Source organism: Bombina bombina, chromosome 7 (assembly GCF_027579735.1).
Source record: "Bombina bombina isolate aBomBom1 chromosome 7, aBomBom1.pri, whole genome shotgun sequence".
Taxonomy (NCBI): domain Eukaryota; kingdom Metazoa; phylum Chordata; class Amphibia; order Anura; family Bombinatoridae; genus Bombina; species Bombina bombina.
The window spans coordinates 319,295,368-319,321,057 of NC_069505.1; the positions used below are offsets into that span (position 1 = coordinate 319,295,368).

Genomic DNA, 25,690 nt, shown 5'->3' on the forward strand with positions numbered 1-25,690 from the left:
GGAGGAGCTATATAGCAGCTTTGCTGTGGGTGGACTCTTGCAGCTTCCTGTTGGGAAGGAGAATATATTCCATAAGTAATGGATGATCCGTGGACTGGATACACTTAACAAGAGAAATGCATATTCTGAATTATCAATCAATTTCTCTTTTAGTGCATCATCTAGTTTTGTTGTGTATAGTAAATATCTCCAGGGTCGTTTTTCAATTTTTTTATAGGTGCTCGTGCCCCCCAATAGTCTATGTGCTTCTTTTAGATAATCTATATTTTTCATAATTACTGTTCCTCCACCCTTATCAGCTTGCTTTATTACTATGTCCTTTCTAGATTGTAAAGTTTTTAAAGGAACAATCTAGTCAAAATTAAACTTTCATGATTCAGATACAGCATGCAATTTTAAACAACTTTCCAATTTACTTCTATTATCTAATTTGCTCAATTCTTTAGATATCCTTTGTTGAAAAATATCAATGCACATGTGTGAGCCAATCACACAAGGCCTCTATGTGCAGCAACCAATAAGCAGCTTCTGAGCATATCTAGATATGCCTTTCAGCAAGTGATATCAAGAGAATGAAGCAAATTAGATATTAGAAGTAAATTAGAAAGTTATTTAAAATGGCATGCTCTTTCTAAATCACGAAAGAAAAAATTTGGGTTTCATGTCCCTTTAAAGCTTCTTTCTCCTTTTTATTAAGGTTCCAATTTACACATTTATTATTATCAGTATTTAGTTTCTCTAGGTCTATTTTAACAATTTTTTTAAAGGATTCAATAAAATTGCCTTTTTCTTGGGTAGGAAAAAAAGGTTGATTTTGGTTTCAACCCTATGTGTATATATTGTTGATTGATCGAGTTTGTTATCTCACTGTTTTTTAAAATTGGATTTTTAATGAAATATTTTTTCAGTGTAACTTTTCTAATAAATTGGTTAATATGGATCAAGTGTTCGAATTTATTTAGTTTTGTTGTAGGGGCAAAAGATAGGCCCTTACTGAGAACATTCTCTTCATCTTTTGTTAATGGACTCCCACTTAGACTGAAAATCCCTGTTTTAACTGTTCCTTTTTCAGTATTTAATTATTTATATAATTTGTTTCCTCTCCCTCTACTCCCTCTCTTCTTCTTTTCCCCTTGGGGGGATAATTGGCTCTTTCGTAGCCTCGTTCTAAAAAATCCTTTGAGGTACTAGGTGTATTGTACGTTTGTTCTTTAGGGCTCGGTTCATTCCTATATTCATTTAATATTTCATATCTATTACTCATTGGGAGTCTCCATTTTTCCCTGTCATTGTCTTCTTTTCTTCTATAGTCTCTTTGCTCTGTTCTATCATCTCTGTTTCTATTATATCCTCCTTTTTTTTCCCCTCCTTTCTCTATCATACCATCCCCAATCATCATATTTATTTCTATCATCTAATTTCCTATTAAATCCTCCTTGGTGATAAAAATTATTCCTATCTTGTCTATCCTGTCTATCATTCCTTATATTCCTGTCAGAGCTATAATAATGATATTGTTTAGGATAGTAATTCCCTCTAACATTTTCATTTCTTCTGTAGGTGTTCCCATTTACGCGTAATATTGACTATTATTCTTTCTATTATATTCTAGTGGCCTATGTTGTCTGTAGTCTTCATTTTTGTTGCTTCTAAAATTATCTGTCCTATATTCGTTGGTTCGATAGTCTATGTGACCCTTGTTATAGTCTGATCTTTGCTTATTATCTAATTTATATTGTTCTTGAGTATCATTTTCTTGTTGGGATTGTTTCTCTAGTCTTTTTTTACTAAATAATATCATATTCATTTTTGTGTTATTTGTATCTGTCCCCACTTTATCTGATTGATAGTCTTCCTGCTCTCTTTCATATTTGTTCCATTTAGTATATAAAATATCTTTGTTTAATTCTTCTAACCTTAGACTAATTTCTCTTTGCCTTTCTTTGTCTATTGTATCTTTTTTCTTTGATTCTAATATTTCCTTTTGTTTATTTATCTCTTCTCCTATTTCCTGTATGGCTTCCTTCCTTGCTTTAATAATTATTTTAATTAAATCTAGCGATGCATTTGCAAGAACTCCATACCATTCTTCTACTAAGTTTTGTTTAAGGTCAAATGTACAATCTCTTTTGAGCCTTAACCCTCTTGGTACCATTTTGTCATTTATGTATTTTTCCATAAATTTTAATTCTGTTTTTATCCTAAGTTCTTTTGATAACGATTTTTCAAGATTTTCTATTGAGATGAATTAATTGCTCTTCCTCTTTCTGTCTGTTCACTTGTTGGTTTGTATATTCTATAATTGATAGTAAGTTATCTCTTGTTTTAAATAGTTCCATTGTGGTATATATGAGTATAACTGTTCAAATTTAGTGAGAAGTGTAAAGATACAAATGTAGATTTATGAACTGTCTAACTCAAAACCAGATATGGCCACCCTTACTAGTGGGGTCTCTCACAACTGACTCCACAATTTAGTTAAACAAGAAAAAGAGAAATTGATTGATAATTCAGAATATGCATTTTTACTAACTAAATATTTTAGAACCCCAATATTTTACTTCTTACCAAAGGTTCATAAAAGTCTCATAAATCCCCCTGGTCGCCCAATAATTTCTGGCATAGACTCTATAACCTCAAACTTATCTCAATATGTTGATTACTTTTTACAGAACTATATAAAAACTTACTGTCACATTTATCAGACTCAACACACTTTGTAAACAGTATAAAAGATATAAAATGGGAAGATAATTTGATATTAGTCACATGTGATGTGAGTGCACTGTACACTAGTATACATTAGGAATACAAGCCATTAGTAAATATATAAAGACAGATGAAAAGATGACAGAGACTCAAGGAAAATTCATTATTCAATGTATCGATTTCATATTGAACAAAAATTATTTCAGATTTGAAGATACCTTCTATCTACAAACAAAAGGGACAGCAATGGGCACAAGGTTCGCACCCAGTTATGTCAATCTTTTCATGGGGATGGTAGAGGAAGAAATAATCTACTCTTCTCCATGGGGTGCGAACCTTGTGCTCTATAAATGGTATATAGACGATTTGTTTATTATATGGAAAGGAGATACTGAACTTTTAGAAATTTTCTTTGAAGATCTTAATACCAATAGGTTCGGTCTGATATTTATACATGAATATAGTAAACAGAAGATAAGCTACTTGGATATAGAATTAGAAATAATAAATGATAATATTGAGACAAAAACCCACTTTAAAAAAGTTGATTCAAATAATTATATTGATTATGGTAGCTGTCATCATGATAACTGGAAGAGAAATATTCCCAAAGGACAAATATTAAGGATTAGAAAAAACTGTTCCAAGTTAAAAATTTATGAAGAACAATGCAAAATATTAGCTGAAAGATTTGAAGAAAAAGGTTATGATACGACAAAAATAAGTTCTATAATTGATGAAATTAAACAAGTAGATAGGGAAACATTACCAATGAGAAATAAGAAAAAGCAAAAGAATAAATACCAGGATAATTTTAGTAATACAGAAAAAATTGGAAATACCCATCATAACTAATTATTCTTCACAACATAAAATGTTTAGAAGAATAATTAACAAACACTGGCACCTTTTACAAAAGGATCCCATTATTGGAAAACAACTTGGAGATCACCCTAGATTCATTTATAGAAAGGCTAAGAACTTTAAGAATATATTAGCTCCAAGTGAATATCGTACACAAACCAAAAAAAACATCACTAGAGATATGGGAGGCTCTGAAATAAAAGGTTTTTTTTCCATGCCACAATTGCAAATCATGCAAATACAGTAATAAAAGAAAGACTATTAAATCAGATAAAAATGGCAAAATAACTACAATCCAAGAAATGATCAAATGCATTGATACAAATATAATATACTGCATATGATACAATGTGACTGTAATTTGAAATACTTTGGACAAACAAGTCGCAAATTGAGAGACCGAATCAGGGAAGACACTCTAGCAATAGAACACGAGAGAGAAGACACGGCACTATATAGACATTTCAAAGAAAAACAAAACAGCAAAAATAGAAACAATGAAATATTGGGGAATATTTAAAGTAAAGAAAGATAGTAGAAGAGGTAACATGGAACAAAAACGTTTTAAAAAAGAGGCAGAATTTATTTATAATTTTGGCACCTTATATCCTTCAGGTTTAAATAGTGAATTTGACCTAAATAGTTTAATATAAGAGGCCAAACTAGCAATTTAACAGGAATACATAGAAGAATTATATATGAATTAAATGTTTAGTTGGTATCCCCTTTAGAGTATCTGAGTATATGTGTATATATATATATATATATATATATATGCATATGTGTGTATATATGTGTATATATGTAAATAAGTCCTTCTATATATATATATATATATATATATATATATATATATATATATCTATGTGTGTTTCTTTGTTAATGATAGGGATGATAAGATAGATAAATCAATGCCCCCTAAATGACCCTTATGATGTCTACACTATGAATTTAAAAAGTCTGTTTTCAACGAACTAGCAATTTATATGAATAGTTTGCAATTAAAAAACGTATCTTTGGGGGGGCGTGTCTGGGCAGCGGCCATGATCGGTCACAAATCTGCTGACTGCTGATGAAATGGAGATAATCCGCCTATTATCTGCTGATCTATACCACATCTGCTATTATCACTGATAATTTCTAATGAAGAAGCATGTGCTGATCCTAAGGATATAATTACTGTCTAAGTGACATTGGTAGTTCTCCAGACCGGACCGTTGATATTAGAGACGGCGGCCTACCTTTTAACCCCCCTCCCCACCCGTGATCCGGGGTAAAGCAGTATCAACTAGTCTACTGCAACTCTACTTAATCTGCAGCTTTTTGGAGAGATGAGAAAGATTATATTTGAGTATTGTTTGTACGGCTGTCATATGGAGGACCCACGTAAAGCCTTTTAATCTCTCTTGGATGAATATGAGAGGAAGATCACTGAGAGAATCGATCAGCTTTTTCTAAATGTCGAGGCTGTGAGAAGTGAACTGGCTGTTGCTTGTGAAGGGGCTGAGGACGACATTGAGCAGCCACGCGGCATAGAGAAAATCATCAGGTGTTCTGTGCTGACTCCCCTAGCTACTCTAGATACTGAAAAAACAAGGGATCAAGCTACCTTCATGCAACTCCCTGAGAGTATTTCCCTATCTCCTATTGCAAAGCGCAGTGTTATGCTTTTGGCTGAACCTGGCTTAAAAGAGGACACGTTAGTTATCAAAAAGGTCGGTGCTATGACCCTAGCTGAGACCGGCTCGGGGGAGGAAAATAGATCACCTGCCAGCTTGCTATTAACGGGTATGAAAGATGGGCTCCCTGATCTCCATGGAGAAGTGCTTTCACACATTCCTGAAATTCTAGGGAAGCTCCCGGGATTACAAATGGTATACACAGCAGCAGGGGGGGATGTCAGTGAGGAGAGTCGAGCAAACTTAATCTCATCTACACAGCCCTGGCTGCCCCACAAAGTACTGTCATTCAGGAAGCTTCCAAGAGACGCTGTCATTCCTATGGTTGGCATAGGGTGATCCTGTGTTGATCTGGGAAAGACACATATTTTTGATATCTTTTATCTTTATTTCTTTTTTGTGGGGAAAATTCCTCTTAATGACAAGCACTGCATTTTATGTTTTATGCTGTAAGAATAGTTGTCGGTTTGTACTGTTTTAAGTGTTTAATCTGCCACTGGGAGAAGGGAAGGGAGAGGGGGGAAAAAGATGAGAGCTGCTACTCTAGTTTATTACTCACTATTTACTACATAAAGTATCACTTGTCACAGGGCAGATACAGCCTATTTTTGGTTGCAGAAGCACCTAAGTATGGTTAGCCGTAATGTTTACCACTAATTCTCTTAGCCTCCCTTCCTAAATATTTCAGTAACTTGTTTGCAGTATATTATATTCCTCTCTAAGAGATAAAATGTCCTCTCTAGTGTAAAGCAAATTAGGCTGTGGGCCCCTTGGGCTGAGTCTTCATACTATAGCATAACTGCTACTAAAAGTCTGTGTAGGGAGATATATATGAATATCGCTGGGGGTAATACTCCGGCATCAGTACATTACCTGTTTCACATACATCACAGTTGTTAGTGAAATTGATATATCTCTACACAGGTCTGCATGGGTAGATTACATCTACATATGTGTTTAATTTTTTATAGCCCTGTCTCATATGTATTTAGGATGTTCCAGACTCCCCTACAATAATGTTATACCCTGCGTGACAAGAAGGGATTTTCTAAGCCCTTACAATAGAATGATCAATATTTAATTTAGTGTGTAGGTGCTAGACACTTAATCGCTATTCCTAACACTTTTAGTTGTAGGGCATCTCATGATGTACAGTATAATGTGAATATGTTAGGGCCCTGATATGCTTAGTGCTGCTTAGGCAGGTCCAATATGTAGCTATTCACAAATCCTTGGTTGGGGTTCGCCTAACTTGTATGTATACCCTGGGGGACTAGTTATTTAATTGTAAAGAGTATGTGCATACCTGTATATATCATGAATATTATCCACAATTTATGCTGTACTAAAAAATATATGGAGGCCCAAAAGTGGCCTATATACCTTTTTATTATTTTACTTTCTCTAGAATGGTTCCAAGAGTGGACCTACTAACATTTCCCTAATCTTTACCCCTTGTTTATACTCAAAACCCGTGGCCCAAGAGTGGTCACAGATTCTAAATTGGGGTATGCCTAACTTCTACTTGCTTGTGTATTCTAGGGGGCTATTTTATTTTATTTTATCTTATTTAATTTAATTGTAAAGAGTATCTTGTCTTAGTATTGGGGCCTGTTAACATTCCCCCAATCTCCACCCCATACCTATATAACATTCGTGGTCCAAAAGTGGCCACTAACTCTTAGTCGGGGTGTACTTTACCTTTCCTCCTACTTATTATAGGGAGTTCTTTGATATAATGCTATAAAGAAAAAGAGGTTTGTTTTGTAGTTTGCACCTTAAATTTTTGCTTTTTGTTATTAAGCCATAAATAGCATTGCATTTTGTAATATTAATGTGTTAGTCTTAGAAGGCCTCTTAACATGTAGATCTGGGCATGGGCTAATGGTTGACATGTAATTTATGGTTTAGACCTATTGTTAAATATTGTGTTACTCTGAAGGTCCAATATTGGCCAGCCTGGAATCTATAGATAAACCTACATAGATTTTGTGTTAACATGTCTTTTGTACTGTGCAAACTTGATGTCACCTATGTTTGTAAACCTCAATATAAATTATTTTAAAAAAAATAAAAAAAACACGTATCTTTGAATAGTTAATTAAGCTTGCTCAAAATTATAGATGTTCTTAAGCTTAAAGTATGGGATTGAATACCAAATTTAGAGGAATGCCAATCTAGCATATTCTAGTATGAATCAAGATTCTTTATAAATGTATGGAAACTTATTTATTAAATGGTATTCCCAAATGATATGTTTCATAAGAAAGGAAAATTGAAGCACCAATAACCTTTAATGAGTCTAGAAGTATTAGAATGTATCTAAGCAAACATATTCTTAAAGCAAGTATGTATGCTTATATATTTATTGTTTATTTCTCATCTCCCTTATAATTTTAAAATTACTCCGCTATAGTGAACAAATAACAATTTTCTATCTCCATATCTCCCTTATAATTTTAAAATTACTCTGCTATAATGCACAAATAAAAAAATTTATCTCCATAAATTGTTCTTACTACAAATATATAATTCGAATTTTCATTTCTATTTTTACATCTTCTTATTTTTATTTTTGGCTTATAAATCAGAGAAGAATAGATAATACTAAATTGACATATATATCGATAGAGAAACATTGAGAATCAGTTGCATATAAACAGACGTGAATACATTAGAGAACCATTGGAAATATAATGTATATAACAAGAAGAGAAACATTGGGATCCAATTACACACAGCAATGAAGGAGTTAAATGGAAATACTATACAGAAACTAATGGGTTAAACGGAAGAGGTATAAAAAGAGGACACAGAGAGCTATTGGTTATCTTGATAAAGGCTTTGTGGAAGCTGATGTGCGTGATGTGTGTGCGTGGATGTTACCAACTAGCTCTGACTGAAAACTACTGCCTAAATAGCTCCTAGGACCGCTGCATCCAAGCCTGCCGTACACAAATTTAATACACGGAGTAATTGGAGGAATAGCGAGAGGGGCTGAGAAGACCAGGAACCAACCATTAAAGTGCGCGCACTTTTCAAAGGAAAAAACTAATATCACTGGTCTACGAGACCCATGTGACTAAACAGCCGAATTGAGGACAGATCAAACCAAATTACAGACGCTGTAGGAAGGTAAACCTTTAGACCTTCAAAAAGAAATGAAGGTACTGTGGATAACAGAATTACTTACCCATAACCAATATTAACATCACGATTATTAAGACATTTATCCAAATAAGAAATAAGATACACAAGTCTGCTTTTTTGAAAAATTGTTATACTCTGACTGTAACTATCTAAGATATAACAAAACGGAACAGAGCTAATACAAGCTATTTCAGTTTTTTGGGACAAATGTTCCTCTATACAACCAAACATCTGATTTACTAAGCCTGTGTACACAGATTTGTTTTTTGATACATGGTATTCTTCCAACTTTTTTATTTAATGTGGTTATAACTCTTTATACCAAGCGCTAACGAAAGGTACTTTTTTAAGCCTATTTAGGCAACTTTTAAGCATATTTAAGTATTTTTTTTTTACATCGGTGCTTTTTCTCTCCAAAATTTGCATTTTTTATTCTTCTGAAGGTACATTCAATGAATTTTAATCTATAATATGTGTTATATGTACTTACGATTAAATAAATTATTGTTCTTGCAATTTGATTAGTAATCATTTTTATTTGTTTTTATTTGTTTTTTGAAAATTTTGTACTTAACTAATACTTAGACAAACGTTACAAAACAGAATTAAATACGGCAACATAGTGCGGTTACCAATGGGATGGAACACGCTTAGTAAATAATACCAGGTACTCACAGGATGAAAGACACTTGAGAAGTGTCACAGGTGCCTCCTGGACTCTCAGAGTTGTCCAGCTAACTCCCACTCCACTGTGGTGGTAAGGTTCCGCTTGTCTCTACCGATTAGGATGGCTCCGCTAGTGGTTGTGGCTCCCAGCCAGTATTCCAATAGGACTCTCTTGCGGTTTCCCCAAATCCAGCTATCCAGTTAAAATCCGTGCTCTCCGGTGAGAGGTGATACAGCAAGGATAAAAGTGGTTTGTGACGGTGGTAACAAACTGTAAGTGAAATTTTGGATTAGGTCAGACAGATGACTTCTTCTATGAAGATTCTTCAATTGTTTAAAATATCCAAACCCTGGTAAATCAGTTTTGGATATAATTCTTATATGATCTTGCAATTTCAGCAAGATCATATAAGAATTATATCCAAAACTGATTTACCAGGGTTTGGATATTTTAAACAATTGAAGAATCTTCATAGAAGAAGTCATCTGTCTGACCTAATCCAAAATTTCACTTACAGTTTGTTACCACCGTCACAAACCACTTTTATCCTTGCTGTATCACCTCTCACCGGAGAGCACGGATTTTAACTGGATAGCTGGATTTGGGGAAACCGCAAGAGAGTCCTATTGGAATACTGGCTGGGAGCCACAACCACTAGCGGAGCCATCCTAATCGGTAGAGACAAGCGGAACCTTACCACCACAGTGGAGTGGGAGTTAGCTGGACAACTCTGAGAGTCCAGGAGGCACCTGTGACACTTCTCAAGTGTCTTTCATCCTGTGAGTACCTGGTATTATTTACTAAGCGTGTTCCATCCCATTGGTAACCGCACTATGTTGGCGCCTTCTTTTATCTTTTTTTCTATATAGTATCCACCCCTGGGTCACCAACAGGGATCTTTTGGAGAAGAGCCTGCCTACTGTGATTTGGACATTACGCCCATCATATATGTAACACTTTGAACTTTGATCATTGGGACTTTTTCACTATAATATTTTACAATTCTATCACATTGCTGTGTTTATTATTTACAGTGCCCTTGCAGTTTTATCACCTTATTATTTTGGGGTGTTTGCTGCAAAGACACCACTATATTATGTTATCACTTTTAATATCTAAGAAGAATTTATTTGTTTCTTAAGAATTCATTTGTATCCTAATATAATTTGATTGGGGTATTTTTCTATAACGATTTGTATCGTACAGTTATATATTTAGATTTTTAACACTGTGATTGTGTCTCACTGTCATATAGACAGTGGATTTTCAGACCATTGGCGCACTAATTATATACTAGCACTTTTTAGAATTAAATACGGAACTGCATGTCCTTTTGCACGAGATTAGTTCAAGTTCAGTTGGAATTTCTTATACAGTTACACCTGTGCAAAATCACTTTAAACTATCTATTCTCTAGAGTATCTTACTATCAACTTCTTCTTATTTGGATTTTTTAGGAACACTCATTAATTTATAACGCCAAGAGCACGTGCACCTTTTAAAGCACTATTAAACAGAAGTGTTTTTAGAAAAACGTAGTCAATTACCACTACATTAATAATTAAATAGCACTTGCACTTTTTAAAAACACCTTTAAACTTAAGTTTAAGAAACGACCCCGGTCAACAATCACTTAATTATATAAGGATTTAGTATTAGTTTACACTACCAATCAATTGGTCACAAACAATCGTATTGGAGATTGTGAATCAAACACTAAAATATAACACAATTAAAAATGGTTTAAGGTTAAATTTAAAACTTGGATTTTCTAGCGCACCAATTAATTTTATGTATCAAGGTATATAGTGGCCAGATTGCTGCAGGCGCCACCTTCTTTTTTCCTTTTTCTTGTTTGACTAAATTGTGGAGTCAGTTGTGAGAGACCCCACTAGTAAGGGTGGCCATATCTGGTTTTGAGTTAGACAGTTCAGAAATCTACATTTGTATTGCTACACATAATATGTCAATCAGGATTTGCAGTCACGTACCTGCCAATCACTGGCCATTTTCTACTTCACGCTACATACAAAATAAGTCAATGGGGATTGCCAGTCACGCATACCAGTCAATCATTGTCCATTTTACACTTGGGCGCTACACATAATAAATCAATCGGGATTTCCAGCCACAGGTACCCACCGATCACTGGCCTTTTTTCTTGGACATTACACATAATAAGTCAATTAAGAACAGCAGTCACATGTGCCCAGCAATCACTGACCATTTTGTGCTAGACATAAGTCAATCAGGATTGTCAATCACATGTAACCAACAATCAGTGGTCACTTAAAGTGACTGTATTATTATTTTTTTAAACACTTTGGCCTAAGTTACAAGTGGAAAGCAAAAATATTACCACTATGAAGAGCAACCCTGTTTAAGTTAAATCAATAGCGCTTTTTATTCTTGCACTCCTGTTACAAGTTGTAAGTAAAAAGGTTGCTCTCTTTCTCCTGAATCTGACATTGTTTATCTTATGTGATCTTTTTGCTTTATCTAATGTACTATTGTACTTATGCCTTGATGATGTATGTGTGCTTTGTTTTGCTAAAACCTCAATAATAGACAATGATTATAAAAAGGTAGCTCTCGAATGAAAGCCTCAGGCCCACTAACATCTGGAGGTCGGGCAGTATGTATGAACTATATCCCTCACCTAACAGACTTCTATGTGATGTGCTACAAAATTATTTACTGACCTTCACTAGAACGCTAATCTGAACGTGCTCTATGCCAAAGTATATATCAATATGGATAAATAAATATATATATAAACATATACACACATATAGGTATGCGTCACTTAATGTCCTCAATACGTTCTGTGAAATTGCGATTAATCTATATAAAGTACTGTATACATAGTTTGCAAAGTACAGGGCAATGTGCAATATGTAATTTGTATTTACGACAATTGTAGATTGCAGGGCTAAAGTTGTAGGCTGTTGGTGGTACAAGATACTGCACTTTATGTACAACTGTATGTGCAACAAATACTTTTATTTTTTAGAGTTGGGTACAGTAGGTGCTGTACATAAGCCTAATTTGGGCTACTTTTTAAAATTTTGAACTTTAATCTCTTCACTTTTTTTAGCTTTTATGAACACGCAATTTAACTAAGAGGAGCAAGATCATCCACATCACTGTCCTCAGCTTCCTCAGAGTGTTCCACTTTAATAATTTTAGGATCTATAATTTCCCCTGATGAACTATCACAAATAATGACAATAACCTGTCCTGTAATGCCTGAAGGACCTGGCTGAGGCTCATCTTGGGAAGGTGTTATATCATGCCCTGTGATGACTGAAGGACCTGGCTGAGGCTCTTTTTCTGGAAGTGTGATATCATGCCCTCCAATGACTGAAGGACCTAGCTGAGGCTCTTCTTCTGGAGGTGTGATATCATGCCCTCCAATGACTGAAGGAACTAGCTGAGGCTCTTCTTCTAGAGGTGTGATATCATGCCCTGTAATGACTGAAGGAGGCTGGCTGAGGTTCTTCTTCTGGAGGTGTGATATCATGCCCTGCAATGACTGAAGGACCTGGCTGAGGCTCTTCTTCTGCTAGGTGTGATATCATGACCTGTAATGACTGAAGGAACTGGCTGTGGTTCTTCTTCTGGAGGTGTTGGCTTCTTCTGCAATATGTCAAGTGTTGTCTGCCTAGTTTGCTTTTTCTTCTCCTTGAATATTTCTTTCTATGCAGAAAACACTGTATGATCATTTCTCTCTATCAATGAAAACCGTTCAGTGTTTGGGTCCATCTCTTCAACACTCTTCAGCATGCTGTTAAGGTCTGCAAAGAATTTGTCTAACCCATTAACAGTGAACCTCTTCTGCACCTGTTCTTCTCCTTCTGCAGTTTCCTTTTCCCTTGTCTCTTCTTCAGCTATTTTCTCCTGTTCTAGCTCCAGCAACACTTCCTTACTCAGCTCCTCAGGTACCACCTCTAGGAGTTCTTCAATATCCTCATCATGTATGTCAAGGTCCAGGCTGTTTGCCATTTCAGTAACATTTCTATTAATCTTTCAAACGTCCTCATTCGTTTCAAAACTTTTAAAATGGTGCACATATTGCTTTAGTATTATGTTCCATATTCCTTTCATGTATTGTGTGGCCACATCCTCCCAGGTTAAAGCAAGGTCCTTTATGCAGTGGTATACTTTGAATTCCTTCTAGAACTGCATCAGTGCCTTGTCAGCATAATCAGTTTCAGCAATAGTCTGAGCAAAGGTCCTCCTGAGGTATTAGGCCTTGATAGCTGAAATTACCCCCTGATCCATTGACTGAATTAAAGAGGTGGTGTTTGGTGGGAGAAACATCACTTTGATGTTGCTGTGAAGGTCACCAATGAAAGGGGTTGTCCTGGAGCATTGTCTATAATAATTAAAATCATGAAAAGTATGCCTTCTTCCAGGCAGTAATTCTCAATTTCCCTGGCAATATAATAAAGGGCATCCTGGAAAAACACTTGTGTCATCGAGGACTTTCTATTGGATCTGTACTAAACAGGTAAGGTGTTCTTATTAATGTTATTGAAGGTCCTGTGGTTTTCACTGTGCCAAATAACAAAATGCTTTAATTTGTAGCCAGCAATATTGCCTCCTAACAACACGGTCACCTTGTTTTTAAAAACCTTAAACCCTAACATTGACTTGGCCTCCTTATGGATGAAGGTCTTTTCAGACATTATTCCTGAATAATGCAGTTTCATTTACATTAAAAATGTGTTGAGGCGATTCTGCCGTTATTGGCTGCTCTAGTCCTAGCCGACCCTGCTGTGTACTTCAAAGAAGAATTTAATAATGGAGATGGCTGGACACAACGCTGGGTGGAATCAAAACACAAATCAGACTATGGCAAATTCCTGTTGAGTTCTGGGAAATTCTATGGAGACGTAGAAAAGGACAAAGGTTTGCAGACCAGCCAAGATGCTCGCTTTTATGCTCAGTCAGCATGCTTCGAGTCCTTTTCTAACGAAGGAAAAACACTGGTGATTCAGTTTTCTGTGAAACATGAGCAGAACATTGATTGTGGTGGTGGATATGTCAAACTCTTCCCCTCTGGCCTTGACCAGTCTGAAATGCATGGAGAGTCTGAATACAATATCATGTTCGGCCCAGATATTTGTGGACCACCCACCAAGAAGGTGCATGCAATCTTCCAATACAAGGGAAAGAACCTTCAGATCAACAAAGACATTCTCTGCAAGGATGATGTTTATACCCACTTGTACACTTTAATTGTACGCTCGGACAACACCTATGAGGTAAAAATTGACAACAGTAGGTTGAGTCTGGCAGCCTTGAAGAGGACTGGGACTTCCTGCCTCCCAAGAAGATAAAGGACCCTGAGGCCACAAAGCAAAATTACTGGGATGACCGGCCAAAGATTGATGACGTGAATGACAAAAAGCCTGAGGATTGGGACAAACCTGAGCACATCCCTGACCCAGATGCTGTGAAACCTGAAGATTGGGATGAGGAGATGGATGGTGAATGGGAGCCTCCTGTTATCCAGAATCCAGAGTACAAGGGAGAATGGAAGCCTAGCCAGATTGATAACCCTAACTACAAAGGCAAATGGGTCCACCCAGAGATCGATAACCCAGAATACACAGAAGATTCTACCCTCTACCAGTATGACAGTTTTGGCGTTCTTGGTCTGGACTTGTGGCAGGAGAAATCTGGTACAATTTTTGACAATTTCCTTATAACAGATGATGAGAAGTTTGCAGAAGAGTATGGAAACGAGACATGGGGCGTAACAAAGGAGGCAGAAAAGAAAATGAAGGAACAGCAGGATGAGTAGGAACGCAAGAAGCAGGAGGAGGAAGACAAGAAGAGGAAGGAGGATGAGCCACAAGAGGAGGGAGAGGAGGAAGAGGATGATGACGAAAAGGAGGAAGAAGAGAAGGAGGAGGATGATGATGAGGAAGAAGAAACCCCTTTGAAAGATGAGCTTTAAAGATGGCAGTGCATTGCTGTCCTTCCCACCCTGTGCTCTCCCCTTCCCTGGGCTTTCATGTCTTAGTTAGGAGAGGGGAAATGGGATAGTTCTGTCTCTATGAGACTCTGAATTTATATATATATATTTTTTACTGTTTTTGTTTTAACCCTTTATCGGAAGATCTGTCAATCTTCCCTCCCCATCTCCTCTCTCCTTGGCTTCCTTTTTTTCATTCTGACCACCTACTCATCCCTTATTTCAGTTTCCTAGTCTTTAAATTCCTTAATTTCTATACTTGTCCATCTCATCCCTTAAGTGTATTAAGCCTGCTGTTCTCTTGAGATTTATGCCACCTCTAGGAGGGAAAGGCTTAAACTATAGAAATTATTTAATTTTGGCCCACTAGAAAGGACTTCCCCCTTTTTTTACACCTTTTGATCACTGTTGATGAAACTCCTTGAAGCCTTGTTAGACTTCCCATTGCAGAGGATTTTCCTCTCCTAATGCAGTATCAACAAATTCAGTATTCTGTTGTCACACGTGGACTGTCTCTTGACTGAAGTTGTAAACAAGCCAGATGTCATGAAGATGGCTGCCCCAAGCAAGCTTGTCTCATATTGGCCAGCTCAATAATGCAGATGCAGTAATTTTAAAAAAAAATCTGCCTTACCGAGTGGGCTTTATAACCAGCATAGCTGGTTGTGTACAAGACAGCTTTGTATTGCTTTTCAGCAATTGGACTAATCATAGTGACAATGAGGATCTGCATTTAAAATGGATTCTCTAAACTTATTAAGAGACTTGTTTACTGAATCTAGATTGCTGCTCTTTCCAGTTTGCAGAAGAGCTTTATTTGTGCCCATACTTGTGGCTGTACAGAACTACTATAATGGGCTTTCTGCTCTACTCACCTCTGACATCAAATGGATGCACAGTGTTAAAACTTTTGCCAAGACCTGCTTCCCTCATAGTGCCCGGCAGTGCGTTGAAAGGGGAAATCTGTTTTTGTTACCCTTCCAAAGTTTCTTTTGCCTCTAATTTATAGCCGGCAGGGCTCATCACAAACTGTATGATTGTTTTGGAATGTACAGATGTTCGTTCAGTTTCTAATTAAATAAGTTTGTGTCCAAAAAAAAAAAAAAAAAATGTGTTGAGGCAAATAATCTCCCTCTACAATTAGCTGATTGAGGGTTTCAGCAAACTCTTCTGCTGCCTTGCGACCAGCACTTGCAGACTCACCACTCACCTTTGCATGTTTATGCAGTGAAAAACATTGTTTGAAGCGCTTGAACAACCCAGAACTAGCAATAAACTTAACATTGTAGTCTGTTCCTGATTTTTCTTTAAGCATTTGTAATAAACTTAGTGCTTTAGAAGTGATGGGCAGTGTGCTCAGTTTGCTTCTTAGTTTGATCCTCATTCCATGTCATTATCAATTTTTAATGTCAGATATGGGTTTCTCTCTTTTTTTGTAAGCCTTGTAACTTTCAGGCGAGTTGATCCTTTATCCTTTAAATTTATCTTTATTCTTAAGGATCGTTGTCACTGTGGAGTGTGACATGCCAACATTATGAGCTATAGCTACACCTTTATACTGTTGAACTCTCTTCTGTTTTACTTCCAGATCTATACCCTTTCTTTGCCTCTTGGTGCTGCTATCAGAAGACTCGCAACCACTGTGAAATTTGGTGGAGGATCAGTGATGATCTGGGGGTGCTTCAGCAAGGCTAGAATCAGGCAGATTTATCTTCGTGAAGGACGCATGTATCAAGCCACTTGCTTCCTTCTGCTCTGACAATGTTCCACAACTCTGAGGATTGTTTTTTCCAGTAGGACAATGCTCCATGCCACACAGCCAGGTGAATAAAGGTGTGGATGAAGGACCACCAGATAAAGACCTTGTCATGGCAAGCCTAATCTCCAGACCTGAACCCCATTGAAAACCTCTGGAATGTGATCAAGAGGCAGACAGATGGTCACAAGCTATCAAACAAATCCGAGTTGCTTGATTTTTTGCGCTAGGAGTGGCATAAAGTCACCCAACAGCATTATAAAACACTAGTGGAGAGCATGCCAAGATGCATGAAGCCTGTAATTGAAAATCAGTGATATTCTGCTAAATATTGATTTCTGAACTCTTGCTAAGTTAAAACATTAGTATTGAGTTGTTTAAAAATGAATATGAACTTGTTTTTTGTTGTTTTTTTTTTGCATTATTCCAGGTCTGAAAACACAGTCATCTCATATATATATATATATATATATATATATATATATTTGTGTGCGTGTGTGTGTAGTACTTTATTTTAATATGTTTTACATTGTTATTCTTTTATGTTAGCCCTAACCAAGGGCGTATTATGGCCTATGCAGACATTTGCCTAGGATGGCAGATTGGGGGGCAGCAGTTTTTGCAGTCTGAGGCACAGCACTACTCTTATGTCAAATATTGTCCCTTTATTACTTTCCAGGAGCTGTCCCTGAGCCCTACATATACGGTTAGCTAGTGGCTACCCCTGCAAGAGTGAGTCCACTTCACTACCTCCGCTTTGCGCAACCTCCCCCAAGGTAGGACCTGCAACTGCAGTAATTTTGCTAATGTAGCTGCGGCACTGCTGCAGTTCCTACCTGGGGCCAACACTAGTGGAGCACGTGGAGTCTGGTTTGACAGTCACTAAGTCATGGCCATAATTACTGCCAGTCTGCCACCATGCCCTCTGCAATTGAAGAAAAAGTTTGTGTGATTTGCCTAAGTTTCCAACTTGCATGCTATTGTTTTTGTTTGTCTGTGGCTGTGTTGTCGTTAATGCAATCCGTACCGTACTGACGTCACGTTACAAGTAACACAGAAAAACATTCTCTGGTAATTATTTTTAACAATTCATTTGTAATACTAGGTGGTGCACTATTCACAGCTCAGGTCTGGGATATTGATAGCACACCCTGCGCTATCAATAGCACTTCACTAGTAATCTGGGTCTTAGTATCTATAACCTAAAACAGTGACGGCGAACTTCCAAAAACATGGGGAAGTAGATCAATATTTTCAAAGCCTTAAAGGGACAATCAAGTCAAAATAAACTTTTATGATTCAGACAGATCATGCAGTTTTAAGAAATTTTCCAATTTACTTCCATTATCAAATTTTGCAGTCTTTTTATATTCACACTTTCTGGGGAACAAGATCCTACTGAGCATGTGCACAAACTTACCGGGTATACGTATACTAGTCTGTGATTGGCAGATGTCTGTCACATGATACAAGGGGCCGGAAAATAGGAGAAAAAATATATTTGTCAGAAAAATAATCTAATGCTTATTTGAGTAGGTGTTAAATCATTGTTTTTTTTTAAATTATGCACATGTTAATTATGCAATTCTACTGCATTGAATGGTCCTTTAAGGACTATGAAGTAGATTTATTAAGCAGTGGATGCTGCATTCTAGGCAAGACCGCTGCCCCTTAACTAAACTAAAAAGGTGGCGGACTGCAATAATCCAGATATGATTGTGATGATTGACACCCCCTGCTAGCGGCCGCGAATGTGCAGGGGGCGGCATTTCACAAGAAATGCTTGTGCAATGTTAAATGCCAACAGCGTATGCTGTCGGCATTTTGTGAGGTCGAGTGGACATGATTCGCTACATCAAATCATTTCCGCTTGACCTTTAATAAATCTACCCCCATATATGAATTTATGACTATTAAAACACACCAAGAATGAAATGTTTCTTAAGAATGTTCAGTGGCACAGGGCCAGATTTCGGTAAAGTAGTCTACTGTTTTCCCTTTCTGAGTGCTGTTTTGAGTTTAGACGACCTTGTTTGTCCACCCACCAGAAATCCCTAAAGCACAAATTTTTGGTTCCACTTTTTGTGGTCCCCCCAAAAACTATAGGTCAAAATCTCAGTTCTGCTTTTTCCAGCGCTGCACAAATTAGCGCAGAGTGCTGCATGTGCACCAGTTGCCATCCCTGGCTAAATGTTTAGCTTAAAATAAGAGAATTGTTTACCGTGTTTTCTTGCAAGTTTTATTTTTGATGCGAGATTTTTCACAGTTATTTTATATAAAGGAAACTTAGACCTTGAGATTTTATATCTATGTGCAAGAATAAAAGAAATGTCTTCAACTGGTTTTATTTACAGTTATTAAGGTAATTTGATAACAAGTATCAGTAGCCATTGATGAAATTAGTAGTACATTCAGAAGATTATCATTGTGTTGTTGAAACCATATGCCGCATATTTAAAGAGAATTATGAAAAAGCACTGTACATTAAGGGTGATACAGTTATATTTAAAGGGACACTAAACCCATTTTTTTTCTGTCATGATTCAGATAGAGCATGCAATTTTAAACAACTTTCTAATTTACTCCTTCAATTTTTCTTCGTTCTCTTGGTATCTTTATTTGAAAAAGGAGGAATGAAAGCTTAGGAGCCGGCCCATTTTTAGTTCAGCACCCATGATAGCGCTTGCTGATTGGTGGCTACATTTAGCCACCAATGAGCAAGCGCTACCCAGGTGCTGAATTTAAAATGGGCCGGTTCTAAGCTTTCAGTCCTGCTTTTTAAATAAATATACCAAGAGAACAAAGAAAAAAATGATAATAGAAGTAAATTAGAGAGTTGCTTAAAATTGCATGCTCTATCTGAATTACAAAAGAAAAAAAATTAGGTTTAGTGTCCCTTTAACACGTTAGCAGCCAAAGAGAGCTTTAATAATACATACGTGCTGCATTTGTGCTACTAAATCATAGACCAGGGATTTCCTGTCCTGTGTCCCACTACTACTTAGCTAATTTTTAGTCCTTTTATTTACAGAAACACATTGAGCAGTGATTTTCTGCATTTGCGGTACTTAATCTTGTAGAATTATTCTAACAAAACAGTCCTACAATTTGACACAGGCATGTCATGTGTTTTGTAGTCAGAATATGTCTCTCATAGTTAACATTAATCTTTATTTTTATTTATTTTTTAGCTATGGAAGAATTAGACGGAGATGAGGTTCGAGTTTCCTCCAGAGGGCGCTATGCTGAAAGAGATATTGTGCAGGTATGTCAATATTTCCTTTTAGTATCGGAATATCCAACACTTTCAAATGAAAAACCACACTGAATTGTATTTGTTTTTATAATTTGAATTTTTTTTTCATTTGAAATGCTGGGAAATGGATTTTAGAATATCTGTTAATATAAATAAAGTATATACTTCTACACAAGAATGAATATATTTTTAACCACTCAACTTTTGCACCAAACTGACTCTACCAACATACTGCCAAGACTCTGCTCCAAGCTGCCCAGAGTTTGCACTAAGCCTCCTGGTTCCCCATATTATTAGCTGTCAGCATTGGGAAGTATGATATGAAGACAGAGTTGGGTAAAGTCATAGTCAAATACCTACTGTTATAACACACTGATGTAATACACACAAACTATTTGGACTACCATGCAGTCCAAAAGAAAATGCTGCTAAATAACTTTGATTATGACAGAAAAAATAATTTAGTGTGGACAGGCCATATTGTGGCTGATAGGGTTGGCTCCTTTATCCCGTCTATTTCATGGACGCTTTTCAATGGGTGGGGGTCATTCGAACATGTAGATGTTACCGCCCACTCCATATCTGCAGGAAATCCGTGTAGATACAGCAAAACCCTCCCTCCCACTTGGCAGGATATTTAGAGGGAGCTCAGGACACAACATAATTCCAGATTCTGGGAATGTACAGGTGATACAAATACATGCAGAAAGACAAGCATTCTTCCAGGAACAAACAGCTCAGTAGCTTGTTCAATGGCACAGTTACCACGTGGTAGTAACCTCTTTTATCCTAATTGTGCTTTTCACAGAGGACTCTATTGAAGTATATCAGATACCTGATCTCCCCTAACAATGTCAGTCAAGCTCTGAAATATAAGACAAGCCCCCTCAACAAGGAAAATAGCAATCCCAGACAATTGTTTCCCTCCTGTGGGCTGTGTGAGTGAGGTGCAGGCATTGTCCTATAGACACATTGGGCAAGGAGTCCACGTCTTGTTTCTCCCATCACCCTTGAGACTTTCCCCAGGGTCATAATACAAATACATACAGAAAGAGAAGCATTCTTCCAGAAACATTCTTCCAGAAACAAACAACAGCTTAGTAGCTTGTGCTATGGCACGGTTACCAAATGTGAGTAGCCTCTTTTAGCCCAGTTGTTCTTTTCACAGAGGATAACTCTCCTTAAGTACATATATATTACACCAGACTCAGACTCCTTGCCCAGTGTGCTTAGAGGGATATAGCTGCACCTCACTGACGAGGCCCACAAGAGGCCAAAACGATTGTCTGGGGTTGCCATTTTCCATGTTAAACGGTGGATTGCTTGGTATTTCAGAGCTAGACTGACCTTATTTGGAGGGATCAGACTGATATACTTAAGGAGAGTTCTCCTCTGTGAAAAGCACAATTGGGATAAAAGAGGCAACTCCCAGGTGGTAAATGTTCTGAAGAACAAGCTACTGAACTGTTGTTCATTTCTGGAAGAAATCTTCTCTTTCTGTGTGTAAATGTTTAGGTGATACCTGCACAGTTGACAACCCTACCCAAAGGTTGTAGATAGAGCCCAGATGTTCTAGTAAATAAAAAGTGCCTCTTCCACCTCAGTTAAGCTATTGATCTACCTTCTTTTTGTAATAAGTCCCTTTTATAATGAAATACGGCACTTGTGTTAGCGTCTCTCCTCATGTTACCTGCATTCTAAGGCCTAGATTTGGAGTTTGGCGGTAGATGGGCTGTTAACGCTCCGCGGGCTTTTTTCTGGCCGCACCATAAAATTAACTCTGGTATCGAGAGTTCAAAAAAATGCTGCGTTAGGCTCCAAAAAAGGAGCGTAGAGCATTTTTACCGCAAATGCAACTCTCGATACCAGATTTGCTTACGGACGCGGCCAGCCTCAAAAACGTGCTCGTGCACGATTCTCCCATAGGAAACAATGGGGCTGTTTGAGCTGAAAAAAAACCTAACACCTGCAAAAAAGCAGCGTTCAGCTCCTAACGCAGCCCCATTGTTTCCTATGGGGAAACACTTCCTACGTCTGCACCTAACACCCTAACATGTACCCCGAGTCTAAACACCCCTAACCTTACACTTATTAACCCCTAATCTGCCGCCCCCGCTATCGCTGACACCTGCATTATATTATTAACCCCTAATCTGCCACTCCGTAAACCGCCCCAAATTTACATTATCCCTATGTACCCCTAATCTGCTGCCCCTAACACCGCCGACCCCTATATTATATTTATTAACCCCTAATCTGCCCCCCTCAACGTCGCCGACACCTGCCTACACTTATTAACCCCTAATCTGCCGAGCGGACCGCACCGCTACTATAATAAATGTATTAACCCCTAACCCGCCTCACTAACCCTATCATAAATAGTATTAACCCCTAATCTGCCCTCCCTAACATCGCCGACACCTAACTTCAATTATTAACCCCTAATCTGACGACCGGAGCTCATCGCTACTATAATAAATGGATTAACCCCTAAAGCTAAGTCTAACCCTAACACTAACACCCCCCTAACTTAAATATAATTTAAATCTAACGAAATTAATTAACTCTTATTAAATAAATTATTCCTATTTAAAGCTAAATACTTACCTGTAAAATACATCCTAATACAGCTACAATATAAATTATAATTATATTGTAGCTATTTTAGGATTAATATTTATTTTACAGGCAACTTTGTAATTATTTTAACCAGGTACAATAGCTATTAAATAGTTAAGAACTATTTAATAGTTACCTAGTTAAAATAATAACAAAATTACCTGTAAAATAAATCCTAACCTAAGTTATAATTAAACCTAACACTACCCTATCAATAAATTAATTAAATAAACTACCTACAATTACCTACAATTAACCTAACACTACACTATCAATAAATAAATTAAATACAATTGCTACAAATAACTACAATTACATAAACTAACTAAAGTACAAAAAATAAAAAAGAACTAAGTTACAAAAAATAAAAAAATATTTACCAATATTAGAAAAATATTACAACAATTTTAAACTAATTACACCTACTCTAAGCCCCCTAATAAAATAACAAAGACCCCCAAAATAAAAAATTCCCTACCCTATTCTAAATTAATAAATGTAAAAGCTCTTTTACCTTACCAGCCCTGAACAGGGCCCTTTGCGGGGCATGCCCCAAGAAAATCAGCTCTTTTGCCTGTAAAAAAAACATAATTTATGCTTACCTGATAAATTCCTTTCTTCTGTTGTGTGATCAGTCCACGGGTCATCATTACTTCTGGGATATAACTCCTCCCCAACAGGAAATGCAAGAGGATTCACCCAGCAGAGCTGCATATAGCTCCTCCCCTCTACGTCACTCCCAGTCATTCGACCAAGAATCAACGAGAAAGGAGAAACCAAGGGTGAAGTGGTGACTGGAGTATAATTTAAAAGATATTTACCTGCCTTAAAAACAGGGCGGGCCGTGGACTGATCACACAACAGAAGAAAGGAATTTATCAGGTAAGCATAAATTATGTTTTCTTCTGTTATGTGTGATCAGTCCACGGGTCATCATTACTTCTGGGATACCAATACCAAAGCAAAAGTACACGGATGACGGGAGGGATAGGCAGGCTCATTATACAGAAGGAACCACTGCCTGAAGAACCTTTCTCCCAAAAATAGCCTCCGAAGAAGCAAAAGTGTCAAATTTGTAAAATTTGGAAAAAGTATGAAGTGAAGACCAAGTTGCAGCCTTGCAAATCTGTTCAACAGAGGCCTCATTCTTAAAGGCCCAAGTGGAAGCCACAGCTCTAGTGGAATGAGCTGTAATTCTTTCAGGAGGCTGCTGTCCAGCAGTCTCATAGGCTAAACGTATTATGCTACGAAGCCAAAAAGAGAGAGAGGTAGCAGAAGCTTTTTGACCTCTCCTCTGTCCAGAATAAACGACAAACAGGGAAGAAGTTTGGCGAAAATCTTTAGTTGCCTGCAAGTAGAACTTGAGGGCACGAACTACATCCAGATTGTGTAGAAGACGTTCCTTCTTTGAAGAAGGGTTTGGACACAAGGATGGAACAACAATCTCTTGATTGATATTCCTGTTAGTGACTACCTTAGGTAAGAACCCAGGTTTAGTACGCAGAACTACCTTGTCTGAGTGAAAAATCAGATAAGGAGAATCACAATGTAAGGCTGATAACTCAGAGACTCTTCGAGCCGAGGAAATAGCCATTAAAAACAGAACTTTCCAAGATAACAATTTTATATCAATGGAATGAAGGGGTTCAAACGGAACACCCTGTAAAACGTTGAGAACTAAGTTTAAACTCCATGGCGGAGCAACAGCTTTAAACACAGGCTTGATCCTAGCCAAAGCCTGACAAAAGGCCTGGACGTCTGGATTTTCTGACAGACGCCTGTGTAACAAGATGGACAGAGCTGAGATCTGTCCCTTTAATGAGCTAGCCGATAAACCCTTTTCTAAACCTTCTTGTAGAAAGGACAATATCCTAGGAATCCTAACTTTACTCCAGGAGTAACCTTTGGATTCGCACCAGTATAGGTATTTACGCCATATCTTATGGTAAATCCTTCTGGTAACAGGCTTCCTAGCCTGTATCAGGGTATCAATAACCGACTCAGAAAAACCACGTTTTGATAAGATCAAGCGTTCAATTTCCAAGCAGTCAGCTTCAGAGAAGTTAGATTTTGATGTTTGAATGGACCCTGTATCAGAAGGTCCTGTCTTAGAGGTAGAGACCAAGGCGGACAGGATGACATGTCCACTAGATCTGCATACCAAGTCCTGCGTGGCCATGCAGGCGCTATTAGAATCACTGATGCTCTCTCCTGTTTGATTTTGGCAATCAATCGAGGAAGCAGCGGGAAGGGTGGAAACACATAAGCCATCCCGAAGTTCCAAGGTGCTGTCAAAGCATCTATCAGAACCGCTCCCGGATCCCTGGATCTGGACCCGTAGTGAGGAAGTTTGGCGTTCTGGCGAGACGCCATGAGATCTATCTCTGGTTTGCCCCAACGTCGAAGTATTTGGACAAAGACCTCCGGATGAAGTTCCCACTCCCCCGGATGAAAAGTCTGACGACTCAAGAAATCCGCCTCCCAGTTCTCCACTCCCGGGATGTGGATTGCTGACAGGTGGCAAGAGTGAGACTCTGCCCAGCGAATTATCTTTGATACTTCCATCATTGCTAGGGAGCTTCTTGTCCCTCCCTGATGGTTGATGTAAGCTACAGTCGTGATGTTGTCCGACTGAAACCTGATGAACCCCCGAGTTGTTAACTGGGGCCAAGCCAGAAGGGCATTGAGAACTGCTCTCAATTCCAGAATGTTTATTGGAAGGAGACTCTCCTCCTGATTCCATAGTCCCTGAGCCTTCAGAGAATTCCAGACAGCGCCCCAACCTAGTAGGCTGGCGTCTGTTGTTACAATTGTCCAGTCTGGCCTGCTGAATGGCATCCCCCTGGACAGGTGTGGCCGATAAAGCCACCATAGAAGAGAATTTCTGGTCTCTTGATTCAGATTCAGAGTAGGGGACAAATCTGAGTAATCCCCATTCCACTGACTTAGCATGCACAATTGCAGCGGTCTGAGATGTAGGCGTGCAAAAGGTACTATGTCCATT

The 25,690-nt window shown here is 37.7% G+C and overlaps 2 protein-coding genes across 2 annotated transcripts in view; both read left to right on the plus strand.

Moving 5' to 3' along the window:
- Nucleotides 1-25,690, plus strand: part of CPNE9 (copine family member 9) — a 929,037-nt gene that overhangs the window by 890,553 nt on the left and 12,794 nt on the right. Inside the window, exon 20 of the mRNA XM_053720970.1 lies at nucleotides 20,003-20,076. Coding sequence (XP_053576945.1) covers nucleotides 20,003-20,076 — 74 coding nt within the window. The remainder of the gene's footprint in view (nucleotides 1-20,002; nucleotides 20,077-25,690) is intronic.
- On the plus strand, nucleotides 13,157-16,138 carry LOC128665893 (calreticulin-like). Its single transcript, XM_053720140.1, is given in 3 exon segments — nucleotides 13,157-13,201; nucleotides 13,806-14,355; nucleotides 14,358-16,138. Coding segments are annotated over 3 exon segments (1,275 nt in total). The 3' UTR covers nucleotides 15,038-16,138.